General features: G+C 37.8%; 1 protein-coding gene across 5 annotated transcripts in view; it reads left to right on the plus strand.

The window, feature by feature from the left end:
- The window catches only part of CKAP5 (cytoskeleton associated protein 5), a 109,399-nt gene that overhangs the window by 53,007 nt on the left and 42,443 nt on the right, over nucleotides 1–13,949 (plus strand). For all 5 annotated transcript variants that reach the window (XM_047775837.1, XM_047775839.1, XM_047775840.1 and 2 more), the window contains 8 exons: nucleotides 2,956–3,045; nucleotides 3,159–3,323; nucleotides 3,889–4,017; nucleotides 5,217–5,399; nucleotides 8,724–8,837; nucleotides 9,111–9,221; nucleotides 10,184–10,276; nucleotides 12,832–13,017. In XM_047775837.1, coding sequence (XP_047631793.1) covers nucleotides 2,956–3,045; nucleotides 3,159–3,323; nucleotides 3,889–4,017; nucleotides 5,217–5,399; nucleotides 8,724–8,837; nucleotides 9,111–9,221; nucleotides 10,184–10,276; nucleotides 12,832–13,017 — 1,071 coding nt within the window. The remainder of the gene's footprint in view (nucleotides 1–2,955; nucleotides 3,046–3,158; nucleotides 3,324–3,888; nucleotides 4,018–5,216; nucleotides 5,400–8,723; nucleotides 8,838–9,110; nucleotides 9,222–10,183; nucleotides 10,277–12,831; nucleotides 13,018–13,949) is intronic.

The following is a 13,949-nucleotide window of genomic DNA, read 5'->3' on the forward strand; positions in this document are numbered from 1 at the left end:
TTAATAAATTGAGATGTTTTCTTTAATTCTGGTGTCTATTAGTTGGCCTCTATATCTCATTGTGAGTTACTTAGAATGGCTCAGCATCTTAAAAATTGATTGTACTGAACTTTGGGGTTTAACTTGCTAGTCACTTGAACATTTGATTCCCTAAGTTGACTTAAGATTCTCCTAATGGTCTGTAGTCATGTGTCAGTTTTATACTGTGAAGCTAAACTCTAACCTCACTTAGTTATGGTATTTGGAGCTTGCTTACTCATAGCATTAAAAATAATTTCAGAGAACTTAACTGAAAAAACAAGACACTACCAAATAAAAATAAATCATGACTAGCTTATTACCAAGGAAATAAAAACAAGGGTCTTTAAAACCCTTAGACATGTAAAGAAGTAAAATTGGAGTAAAATTATAATCAGTATTTTTATAGCAGTCAGTATTTATTGTATAGTATCTGTGTATGCATGCTGTCAGTATACTGATTAGCTTTTGGTCAGCTTGTGTTACTTAGAATATTTTATACTTGTGTATTAAAAATAACTTTTCGGAGTTCCCGTCGTGGCGCAGTGGTTAACGAATCCGACTAGGAACCATGAGGTTGCGGGTTCGGTCCCTGCCCTTGCTCAGTGGGTTAATGATCCGGCGTTGCCATGAGCTGTGGTGTAGGTTGCAGACGCGGCTCGGATCTGGCGTAGGCCGGTGGCTACAGCTCCGATTCAACCCCTAGCCTGGGAACCTCCATATGCCACGGGAGCGGCCCAAGAAATAGCAACAACAACAACAACAACAACAACAACAAAAAAGAAGTCAGGATCCATCACAACATTGTACATGACTATACTTCAATTAAAAAAAAAATTTAAAAAAAATAATAACTTTTCAAGCTAGAAAATAATTCTAAAAATACATTCGAATTTACTGAATTGTAGTTGGATGATTACTTGGGTCTCTAGTTTCAGTTCTAATGACTTTGTGACAATTGGGCATGCAGCTTATTAAAGAATATCTTTAGTGCTTTATAGTTGGGGTTGTTTTCCCCTCCTTAAAATTGTATCATTTGTATTGTTTGATATTAAGCAAGTTAATGTGGTTCAGCTTTATTTTCTTTAGTTATTTATAAATAATTTTTTTGTCAATGTATATAAAAGTGAACTTTAGCTTTATAGCCATTAAATGTCTTGATGGAGGGCAAAATGGGTAAAGGGAGTCAATTATATGGTGACAGATGGAAACTAGACTTTTGGTGGTGAGTATGCCGAAGTGTATACAGAAGTCAAATTATAAGGGTGTACACATGAAACTTACATAATAAGCCAACATTACCTCAATAAAAACAAATAAAAATTCTAAAAGCATCTTGATTTTCAAAATTGTAACTAACTCTTAATATTAGAAAGTCTTTTATATTTCTCCCCGGGAACTATATCCTTCTGATATGTATCACTCCTGTGAAATTTAAACAAACAAAAAAAGTGGGGGATGGGAGGTGCAAGGTGCCACTGAGCTCTGCTTTCTATTTTAGACCTTAAAAAACAACTTTAGGAGTTCCCATTGTGGTGCAGTGGTTAATGAATCCGACTAGGAACCATGAGGTTGCGGGTTTGGTCCCTGGCCTTGCTCAGTGGGTTAAGGATCCGGCCTTGCCGTGAGCTGTGATGTAGGTTGCAGACGCGGCTCGGATCCCGAGTTGCTGTGGCTCTGGTGTAGGCTGGCAGCTACAGCTCTGATTGGACCCCTAGCCTGGGAACCTCCATATGCCGCGGGAGTGGCCCAAGAAATAGCAAAAAGACCAAAAAAAAAAAAACCAACTTTAATTTGCCTGCTAGCACAGTGCCGGGCACTCATCACATGTATTTGGCATTCAGTAAATATTTAATGAATTTTTGGTAGTTTACAATGCAAATAAAAATTATGAAAATTCTGATTTTGGAATTCCCTGAGGGCCTCGTGGTTAAGGATCCAGCGTTGTCACTACTGTACTCAGGTCACTGCTTATGGCAAGGGTTCGATCCCTGGCCTAGGAACACATGGCCTCTGGTGTGGCCAAAACAATTTTTAACTTTACTGATCTTAAACTTAGTACTTGAATAAGAAAATATAATTCTGATAAAAATTGCTACATTTTCTGGTATTATTTCTTTTGTATTTAGTGAAGGGGCAGGAGATACCAGTCCTATAAGATATATCAGAATCTTGGGTAGGGAGGAAGAATTATGTACTGTTTTTATTCCTCTACCCTAAACCCACCTAGTAGAGGATCATTTTATCCAATAAGAGATATTACTGATAAAAATGACTTTATGGTTGAATATAAACAAAAGGGGGGGTGCGTTGAGAAGCATTGCTGGTGGTACAGGCGTAAGATTGTCCAGCATAAGATTCTTGTACCCTTGAAAAAAGGAAATGACTTTTTGTTTTTGACCATGCCCTCAGCATGCAGAAGTTCCTGGGCCTGGGATCAAACCCATACCTCAGCAGTGACAACGCCAGATCCTTAACCCTCTGTGCCACATGAACCTCTAGGAAATGACTTTTTATCCAACTTAGATGTTTACTTTTTTTATTTATTTTGGTAGAGCCAAACATTATTTTAATAATAGTTGTGTTGAGATATAATTTATATGCTATAAGTTCATCCTCTTAAAATATGTAATTCACTGGCTTTAGTATATTCATAAGGGTTTGTAACCATTACCACTTTCTAATTCCAGAACATTTTCACCACCCCAAGAAGAAACAACATATCCATTAGCAGTCACTCCCCATTCTTCCTCCCCCAGTTCCTGGCAACCACTAATACACTTTCTGCCTATACAGATTTGATGTTTCCTATAAATGAGCTCATATATATGTGGTCCTTTGTGACTGGCATCTTTCACTTAGCATAGTGTTTTCAAGGCTCATGCATCAGTACTTCATTCCTTTTTTGCTGAATATATTCCAACTGTTCACTTAAAGGTTGTACCAACCATTTTGGAGAAATTCAAAGAGAAGAAGCCTCAAGTGGTACAAGCCCTGCAGGAGGCAATTGATGCAATCTTCCTTACTGTAAGTTGACAACATGAGTTTGTGGTTTTGTCTAAAGTAAAGTTTGTCAATGTAATATTTTGATTGTTTTTTACAGTTAAGAAAAGCTTATTGACCATATTTTCTTTCTAAAGACCACACTGCAGAACATCAGTGAGGATATTTTAGCAGTAATGGATAATAAAAATCCAACCATCAAACAGCAGACATCTCTTTTTATTGCAAGAAGCTTCCGCCACTGCACTGCTTCTACCCTGCCAAAGAGCTTACTTAAACCCTTTTGTGCTGCTCTGCTTAAGGTACAGAGTCTCTTTGAAATTGGGGGAATATTTTATACCTAGGCAAGACTTTTTTTCTACTAATTGTGTATAGTGACTACTTGACTTTTAGACTGTAGATTATTGTCTTTTGAAGAGCAGACCCTCTGCAGCTTTGGAAATTGAATTCAAATTCTTGTATGTTTTGTGTTCCTATTCTTGAAGAAAGGCACAGTTTAGCTTTATAATTTCATTAACTAATAAACATTTTGTTTCTTATTTGGCCCTTAAACTAATATTCAGCTGGATCTGGCCAAGCACGGGCCTCTAGTTTAGGGTATTTGAAGATCATTTAAGTGAGAGGCATTTTAGATAGAGGGTAAGAGGAGAAGAAAGCACTTACTTGCTGAATAGATTACTAGAAATTTCCTTAACTCAAAAAGAATTTGTGAAAGAATAACTGTTAATTGGCAAAAAGAAAGCTAAGTTTAGCTTCTGTGAATTGTAAAAAGCAAATTCTTTATCCAACAACCATCAGCCTGAATTAAAATCAGTAATACCTAAAGTACCTCGTATTAAGATCATTTTGCTTATTTCCGGACTGTAGCACATCAATGATTCTGCTCCTGAAGTCAGAGATGCTGCGTTTGAAGCACTGGGCACTGCTTTGAAGGTGGTTGGTGAGAAAGCAGTAAACCCATTCTTAGCTGATGTGGACAAACTTAAACTTGATAAGGTAGGCTAGTAATGGGTTGTAATGAAATTGGGTAGCAGTCCTGTCTCTTTGTGTTTTGGGTTTGTCTGCTGATAGCCTTTTTATTATTTTTAAAGAACATTACTTTTTTCTACTTAATTGAAGTACAGTTGATTTACAATGTTGTGTCAATTTCTTCTGAATAGCAAAGTGACCCAGTCATAGATATGTATACATTCTTTTTCTCATATTATCTTTCATTATGTTCTATCACAAGAGATTGGTTATAGTTCCCTGTGCTATACCGTAGGACCTCATAGCTTATCCATTCTAAATGTAATAGTTTGCATCTACTAACCCCAAACTCCCAGTCCCTTCCACTCCCTCTCCCTCCCCCTTGGCAACCACAAGACTCTTTTTCATAACTGTGAGTCTGTTTCTGTTTAGTGCTATCTTTTCAATCAGAATTTCTTGATTAGTAGAAATACTTTTCAAATTATAAGAAAATAAAATTGAGTGAATAGTCTGTAGAAGAAGTAAAAATGATGTTTTGATTTAATTTTGTTTCTAATATCTGAAAAATTACCTTTCTAAATAGGAATGTCTTCCATCAAAAATGTGATTATTATAAGTTTAATAAATTGTCTTTTATATAGAAATATAATGTAATATGTCATTAATATATATTTACTGCCAGGAACGTGTGGATTATTTATCTTTGTTGAAAATGAAACTTTTCTCTGAATTCTCATATGTAGTTGTGGTTTAGAAATGACTTAGTAAGAGACATAAATACAATACCATTTATGTGTAGAATCCAAAAAAATGATACCAATGAACTTATTTACAAAACAGAAATAGACTCACCAGACATAGAAACAGAAAACAAATTTATCAAAAGGGATAGAAGGGGGTGGGATGGAGATAGATTAGGAGTTTGGGATTAACATATACACACTACTTTATATAAAATAGGTAAACAACAAGGACCTACTGTATAGCACTGGGAACTATATTTAATATATTGTAAAAACCTATAATGGAGAAGAATCTGAAAAAGACTAGATTTATTTATAGATAGATAGGTACTTGTGTATATAAAACTGAATCACTTTGGTTTATACCTGAAACCACACAACATTGTATATTATATTTGGTTTTAAAAAATGACTCATTAAGTAATGTAGTGATTGTGTTTCAAAGTTGGGCTCAATGATGTCTATCTCAATTCCATTCTCCAGATAAAAGAATGTTCAGAAAAAGTAGAGCTGATCCATGGTAAGAAAGCTGGACTAGCAGCTGACAAGAAGGAGGTCAAGCCTGTGCCCGGAAGGACTGCTGCTTCGGGGGCTGCAGGAGATAAGGACACAAAGGACATTTCAGCACCCAAACCAGGACCCTTAAAAAAGGCACCTGCTACTAAGGTTAATAAATGACTTGGAAAATATGATTCAAAAATTAGAATTTAGTAACATAGGATCTGAATCTCACGTTCATAGCTGTTCTTCAGTATGATTTCATTTGAGAAATAAGCTCATTACAGCATTCAAAAGACAGCAGAACATCTTTTGACAAAGACGGTATATTCCAACAATACATTTGGTTACTTGAAACTTTCATAGAGACTGACATAGTAATGAAGATTCAGGAGTACATTTTAAGGCATCAAAAAGTATCATTAAATAATAAAATGTGGCAAGGCATTTAACACTAATAACATCACCTTGGTCATTTTGTTAATAATACTCTGGAATTGCATCACCAAGTTTCCATTCCATAAAGTCTTATCATCTTGTATAGAAGAGGGGAAATGCCCAAGGGCAAATATGGCATTCTTTCAGTCAGCACTTCTGGACTGCACTCTCTTAAGCAGGAAGTTATCAGCTGCAGGTGCAAAAGGTTTGATTTTCTTTCCCCATACTGAATCCCAGCATGGAGTTAGAAGAAGACTGATACTTAGAGAACTTCACTTCCCGAAGTGTTTTATCTGCATAATCTCATTTAATCATCATAACAACCCTTGAGATGTGTTTTGTGATCTCTGTTCTTCCAGAAAAGGAAACTAGGTCTCAACAAAGTTAAGTGTCCTACACACGCTCTTATCAGACACTTTGATATTTTTATTGTTCACTTGTTTGTCTGTTTGTTTTGTTTCCCCACACTGTATTGTAAACGTCAAAGGATAGAGATATTGTCACTGCTTGACCCCCTGTGCATAGAAGTGTTCTGGCGTATAGCAGAAACTCGGCATGTATTTATTGAATGACAAGAGTTGCAGAACTAGGATTTGAACCCAGGTATCTCTAGCTCTAGGGTCTGTGTACTTTCTTTCATGTTATGCTATCACTTTAGTACTCTAGTATAGGGAGTTGGAAGCTATTTTCTCCTTTCCCACCAACTCCTGCCTCTCTGGACGATGACCTAGGCACAACACCTTAAGACCTTTTCTTACCTTGCGGAACCTTTCCATGCTATCTTTTTTTTTCTAAGGAATTCTTTCCCTGCAAAAATAGGCTGCAGGTGGAGTGGGGGAGGACTTGCTTTAGTTCATCTTTTGAAAAGATAAGTAGGACAGTATGACCCAATAAACCTACTGAGCAAATACACATATACATCTGTTAAAAAAAATTATACTAACCCCACCTTAAAAGCTCAGAATAGGAGTTCCCGTTGTGGTTCAGCAGTAAGGAACCCAACTAGTATCCATGAGAACGTAGGTTTGATCCCTGACCTCGCTTAGTGGGTTAAGGATCCCATGTTGCCATGAGCTATAGTGTAGGTTGCAGACACGTTTCGGATCTGGCGTTACTGTGGCTGTGGTATAGGCCGGAAGCTACAGCTCCAATGCAGCCCCTAACCTGGGAACTTCTATATGCCATGGGTATAGCCCTAAAAAGACAAAAAAAAAAAAAAAAATTGAAAAGCTCAGAATAGGATGTTCTCTGGTAGTCTGTGGTTAGTTCTCAACACTCACTGCTGCAGCCCAGGTTCAATACCTGGTCTGGAAACTGAGATCCCACGTTAGGCCTCTGCATGCCATGGTAAAAAAAAAAGGAAAAAAAAATACTCAAAATGTGTTCTAGACAACATTGCTTTCAAAACAGGTCTGGATGTTCAAGACTAATTTGGTCCTCTGTCATTTTATCTTTTTAGGTTTGGGCTATTGCTTAAGAAATATCCAAAATAGGTATAAGGAATGGTGTGAACAGTGATGTGTGTTGCCATATTAATGTTACTGTCATTGGCCGTGTGCCTTATGAAAAATTGCTATTTTCTTATGACCTTTCAAAACTGGGGTGAGATAAATTTAAATCAAGATATTTAAATAGAATATTAGCAGATAGAATCCGGTGCATAAAATAAAAAATATGACCAACTGAAGTTTATTCCAGGATTGCAAGAATGGCTTGATACTAATATTAGAAAAATTACTAAATTTATAGATCAAAAGAAATCTAATTTCCAACATTGAAAAGGAATATAGTAAATTTCAGCATATCTTTTTTTTTTTTTTTTGTCTTTTTGCATTTTCTTGAGCCGCTCCCGTGGCATATGGAGGTTCCCAGTCTAGGAGTTGAATCGGAGCTGCAGCCACCGGGCCTATGCCAGAGCCACAGCAACTTGGGATCTGAGCCACATCTGCGACCCATACCACAGCTCACAGCAACGCCAGATCCTTAACCCACTGAGCAAAGCCAGGGGTTGAACCCGCAATCTCATGGTTCCTAGTCGGATTCGTTAACCACTGAGCCATGACAGGAACTCCTCAGCATATCTTCTCGATAAAAATTTTTAACCACATGGAAATGGATGGGTATGTTAACATGATTAAATATTACCATTTTTATAGATTATGTGGTTATATTCTTGGAAAACCCAAGGAAATCAACTGAAAAACTACTAAAACAATAAAAGTGATTCAGTGAGATGGCCATCTTCAACATAACTAGAATGCTCACTGAGACTGCCATAGGCCTTTTTCCTTCACATCTTAGATAACTCTACAATGAGTAATAATATATTCTCATGCTATTGGAGTACCTGTGGTTAAATTTTGAGTAAATGTTTTAACTCAGAAACTGTGCTTTACTAGTGCTGGAAACATTTAGAGGCATTTAAAGGTATCAAACACTAATTCTCAAATTAATTTGTAAATATAGTATAAATCCAGTCCATCGTTTTTATTTCATTTATCTTATTAGCTCATTTTGGTTTTGGGGTTTTTTTTGTGTGTTTGTTTTTTTCTTTTTTTCTTTTTAGGGCCACACCTGTGTCTTATGGAAGTTCCCAGGCTAGGGGTGGAATCGGAGCTGCAGTTGCAGGCCTTCCCCCCAATCATAGTAACACGGGATCTGAGCCGTGTCTGCAATCCACACCACAGCGTGTGGCAGCACTGGATCCTTAATCACACCGAGCGAGGCCAGGGATGGAACCTGCATCCTGATCTATACTAGTCGGGTTTGTAACCTGCTGAGCCACAGTGGGAATTCCCTTATTAGCTCACTTTGAATAGAGGTCTTAATACAGCCTCTGCAGATTCCACCATAAATGATCTTCAGGAGGTCTCTATGTCCTTGAAACTGCTGAATTCTGTGGACACAAAAAGTATGGCGGCGGGGGGGGGGGGGTTTCTGTTGGCTGAGTGATTCTTTGTTTTATCAACTTTTCAAGGAGTCTCTGACCCCAAAATGTCTAAGAACCACTATTCTATATCCTTTGGTGGTTTGATATTTTTTATTTGCTTTTAGCCTGGAGGGCCACCAAAGAAGGGGAAGCCAGCTGCACAAGGAGGCACAGGGAGCACTGGAACCAAGAACAAGAAAGGATTGGAGACTAAAGAAATAGTGGAGCCTGAGCTGTCGGTCAGTATTAGACAGTATGTTTCAAACTCAAAGCCGTGGAAAGTCAGTCCCTGTGAGGAGATTTGAGTTCTTTGCTGAGCACTGTAACATACAGTTAATTGACGTCTTTTTAGCTTGTTGAAACTGTGTAAGACAAACAGCCCGTTTATAGTAGTATAAGAGAAACACTCAAGCACAGCTGTGGGAATGTTCTTGTAGTTTTGGCTGTGGTATTTTACTTTCCTGCTATGTTTCCTTAAGCAATTATTAATGTTAATGTCTTGTATCTTATAGATAGAAGTATGTGAAGAAAAAGCTTCAGCGGTCCTTCCTGCTCCCTGTATACAGCTTCTAGACAGCAGTAACTGGAAGGAAAGGCTGGCCTGTATGGAAGAGTTCCAAAAGGTGGGTGAATAGGGATGAGTGAAAGAAAATTACATTATATGGAAGTGGTGAAATTGTAAATGAAAGACTAGTCCTCATTGCTGTGTTTATAACCAGTGAACATGTTTGCAGGGTGTTAACTAAAGATGAGATAGGGTTTTTTGTTTGTTAATTGTGTAGTGTTTATTTTTCAGCATCTACTTTCTGTGGTTTCTGTCAGCTCATAACTTAGTGTTTACTCAAGAAAATTAGGTTTGTTCTGAATTATAAGGCTTACATGAATTTTAATATTATGGTATTTGTTCATTAAACTTGCAAGGCAAACAGATCTCTCCACTTAAACCAAACCTCATCCATTTCTGTGTTTCCCCTCTTTGTTGTCCTGATTCTTAGAAGAACAGACATTATTGTTTGGTATGAGAAGCTTTTTAAAATCTGCTAGACAGGGGTGTGGTGGTTCACTTTGGCACACACTCTGATTCTAATGAGGAGGGGTGTGGAGAAACCGGAAGCACGAGGACTGGAGGCAGGAGACCTGGCTTCCCATTTTGCATCTGCCACTCAGATTTAGACCTAAGTTTGTGCTTTGAAATCTAATACATAAATGTTTCTCACCTACTCTACTTTGCTATGTTTTTAGGAAAATTAAATGTCACAATATGTATAAGCAGTTTCTGCCATACACTAGGCAAATTAAAACTATCACTGTTATTTTCCATGGGGCAAATTATTTGTGAATTCCAAAATATGGGGAGGAAAGTTGTATTATAGTAATACAGTGGTATTACTGTAACAACTATATTCCAAACATCCAACTTAAGAAACAAAACATTATAACAGAAAGTAAATAAGCTCTAAGACCTGCCTCATTTCCATTACCCTCCCTCCTTCAGAGATGAGTGCTTACTGATTTTGATATATACCATTACCTTGAAACTAAGCATGAATCCCTTAACTTTCTCACGCTCTTGTTTTACTTCAAGGCTGTTGAACTAATGGACCGTACTGAAATGCCATGCCAGGCATTAGTTAGGATGCTGGCCAAGAAACCTGGATGGAAAGAAACTAATTTTCAGGTATTTTTAAATTGGAGATTTAGTGTCTTTTATTGAAGTAATTTTCATTACATCATCCTGTAGAGTATTGGAGAGGTATAGTTTTGGTAGTGATTTTTAGCTTGTTCTTTTTTTTTTTTTTTTTCATTTGTCTTTTCTAGGGCCGCACCCACGGTATATGGAGGTTTCCAGGCTAGGGGTCCATTCAGAGCTGTAGCCACCGGCCAACACCAGAGCCACAGCAACGCAGGATCCGAGCCGTGTCTGCGACCTACACCACAGCTCACAGCAACGCCGGATCCTTAACCCACTGAGCAAGGCCAGGGCTCGAACCCGCAACCCCATGGTTCCTAGTCGGATTCGTTAACCACTGAGCCACGATGGGAACTCCCTTAGCTTGTTCTTTTTAGAAAGAAATCACTCAGCTGGTGTACCATCAATTTTAAATGTGTACGTTTTAATTAAACATATAACTGTGCATTTAGGAGTTTATGTATTTACAAATACTGATTGAGCAATTCATATGTATGTGTTTTTCTCATTATTTAGAAGCCCTCTACTGTAATCTTTACACATCCAAGGGCGGGATAAACAGTGAGATAGCTTTCTTATTTGTCTGGATAAAAAATAAATTAGTCTTTAAGATGCCAATAATTAGTTTAATTTATTACTTAACTGATAATCGAGATGAAATTTATTGGCACCATTATCTCATCTAAAAAGTAGGTGTGAAGGGAGGCATAGGAAAGTAATACAGGAAGGAAAACGAGAAAAGAGTTTTCTTCTCTTCCTCTAGACATTTATATAGACTTGACGGGAAACACAAGTTTGAAATGTATCGGGTTTCTTTTTGGCTTCCTGCTAGTCTCTTCTTTACTTCTGCTCTGCCACCTCTTGTTCTCTCTTTAGGATCCTTAGCTCCCTTGCACACTCTGTTCCCTTAGCACGCATTACAGTACCTCGTTCACACCATCCAGCTCCATGAAGGCTTCCTGGGCCAAAAGGTTTTTGGGCTGCCTTCTTCCCCTCACACCCCCTCTTTTAAAACTCCCCTTTATGCAGCTTCTCAGCTAGGTGAAAACACACCTGATTTGAGCTAATACTCCTCTGAGTGTTAGATCCATAACAAGAGATAATTTTTTTTATATTTTTTCCTTTATATCAACTTTTCTAGAGTTTAAAACTGTTTTAAAGAGTGCAGTACAGCTCTTTGTAGTCTATTCAAATAGTTCTACAACTCCTACCACCATATAATTTTAGAATATTTTCATCACCCTGAGGAAGAACCCTACTCCCATCAGCAGTCACTTTCTATTCCTCCCCAAGTCCCCACCCCCTAGTATCTGGCAGCTATTAATCTTTCTTTCTCTATGGATTACTTTTCTTAGACATTTCACTAAACGGAATGATGTGGCCTTTTGTATGAGGCTTCTACTTAGCATAATGTTTTCAATCGTTATCCATGTTGTAACATATATCAACTCTACATTCTTTTTTATTGCTAAACAGTATTCCGTTGTGTGGCTATACAATATTTTATTTGCCCATTCAGAAGTCAATGGGCATTTGTATTATTTCCACTCTGTGTCTATTGCAACTGTTGCTGCTATGAACATTCATGTAAACGTCTTGTGTGTGAAGATGTTTTTAATAATTTTGTATATACATAGAGGCAACTCTTTGTTTAAGTTTTTGAGAAACTGCCAGTTTTTAAAAGCAGCTGTCCTTTTTTATCTTTGCAGTAGCAGTACAAGAGAGTTCTAATTTCTCTACTTCCTTACCAATGCTTGTTATTTAAATATTCAAATAGGACAAAGGAAAACATTTATGGGCAAAAGGGCCTGAAGTCCCATACATCTGCCATCATCACATTAGCATCTTAAAATTTTTTTCCGTAGTTCCTTCCATTCTTCCTCTTAAAAAATCTACGAGTTTTTTAAAGCTCTCAAGTTCTATTTTGTGTGTGTGTGTTTGTATGTACATGTGCATAAGGGTTGTATTGTGGGGGAGGACTCCAGTAGGAACTCTGAGTTAGTATAGTCATTTATGATGTGTACTCATTACTGTATGCAAATAACCAGAGGGGGAGAATGTAGAAATTAAATTTTTCAGTGTATAAACTTTTAGTATAGTAACAATGCTTATTAGTATTTTAAAGCTTTGAGTGGTTTTTCTTATTTCTCTTTTAGCTGTCAGCTACTTAAGTTGATAACAATTAAAGGATAAAAATTATTTTGCTTTTTGGTTTAAAATTCTGATTTTAGGAGTTCCCATTGTGGCTCAGTGGATTAAGAACCTGACACAGTATCCATGAAGATGCGGGTTTAATCCCCGGCCTTGCTCAGTGGGTTAAGGATCCAGTGTTGCCACAAGCTGCAGCATAGGTCACAGATGCAGCTCGGATCCGGTGTTGCTGTGGCTGTGGCGTAGGCCGGCAACCGCAGCTCCAATTTGACCCCTAGCCTGGGAACTTCTATATGCGCCCCTAAAAAGAAAAAAAAGTTCTGACTGTATAAAAATAAATAAATAAATGTCTTTGGCTTACTTGTAACTTTATGATGCTTACCATTGTTCAGGTAATGCAAATGAAGCTTCATATAGTTGCTTTGATTGCCCAGAAGGGAAATTTTTCCAAAACTTCAGCGCAGATTGTCTTAGATGGCCTTGTAGACAAGATTGGAGATGTGAAATGTGGGAACAATGCAAAAGAAGCTCTGACAGCGATAGCCGAAGCCTGTATGTTGCCATGGACAGCTGAACAGGTTGGTGACACAGAGGTCTCTTTCCTCAAGTTTTCCCAAATTTTAATTTAAGATTACCGGTTTTACTTTAGTTCTTTTTTTCTCAAATAAAACCATTTTTGATACAGCATTTTAATTTTTACCTTTAGTAATGTACTGTTGCCTGATAGTTAAAATTGTCTTGGGAGTTCCCTGGTGGTCTAGTGGTTAGCGCTCAGCACTTTGCTGTGGCCTGGGTTTGATCCCTGGTCTGGGAACTTAGATTCCACATCATGCCATGGCCCCCCACTAAAAATTGTCAGAGTTCTCCTGTGGCACACGGGTTAAGGATCCAGCATTGTCACTGCAGTGGCCCAGGTCACTGATGGGTGGCACAGGTTCAATCCTTGGGCCCAGGAACTTTCGCATGTCAGAGATGCAGCCAAAAAAAAAGTTGTCTTAGTCAAGAATATTCTATGAAGGATGAGAGTAGTTTTCTCTTAAGACATTATAATCTAGAATGGTCACTAATGAAAATCTGTAAGTAGTCCAGAATCCTTTTTTTTTTTAATTGAAATATAATTGATTTACAGTACTGTGAGAATGCTTTTTTTTTTTTCCTAACTTTTTTGCTCCCACGGCATATGGAGATTCCCAGGCTAGGGGTCTAATCAGAGGTGTAGCCACCAGCCTACGCCAGAGCCACAGCAATGCAGGATCCGAGCTGCATCTGTGACCTACACCACAGCTCACAGCAACGCCAGATCCTTAACCCACTGAGCAAGGGTAGGGATCAAACCTGCAACCTCATGGTTCCTAGTCAGATTCGTTAACCACTGCGCCACCACAGGAACTCCGAGAATGCTTTTAATACTACTGTCACTTAACGTCATTTTCACATGAAGTTAAATATTTCATTCCTAAGGCATTCTTGCAGTTGTTTTTGTGTCGGAAAAATCACTTCTACTTAATGT

The sequence above is a fragment of the Phacochoerus africanus genome, chromosome 4 (genome assembly GCF_016906955.1).
Source record: "Phacochoerus africanus isolate WHEZ1 chromosome 4, ROS_Pafr_v1, whole genome shotgun sequence".
Lineage (NCBI taxonomy): Eukaryota > Metazoa > Chordata > Mammalia > Artiodactyla > Suidae > Phacochoerus > Phacochoerus africanus.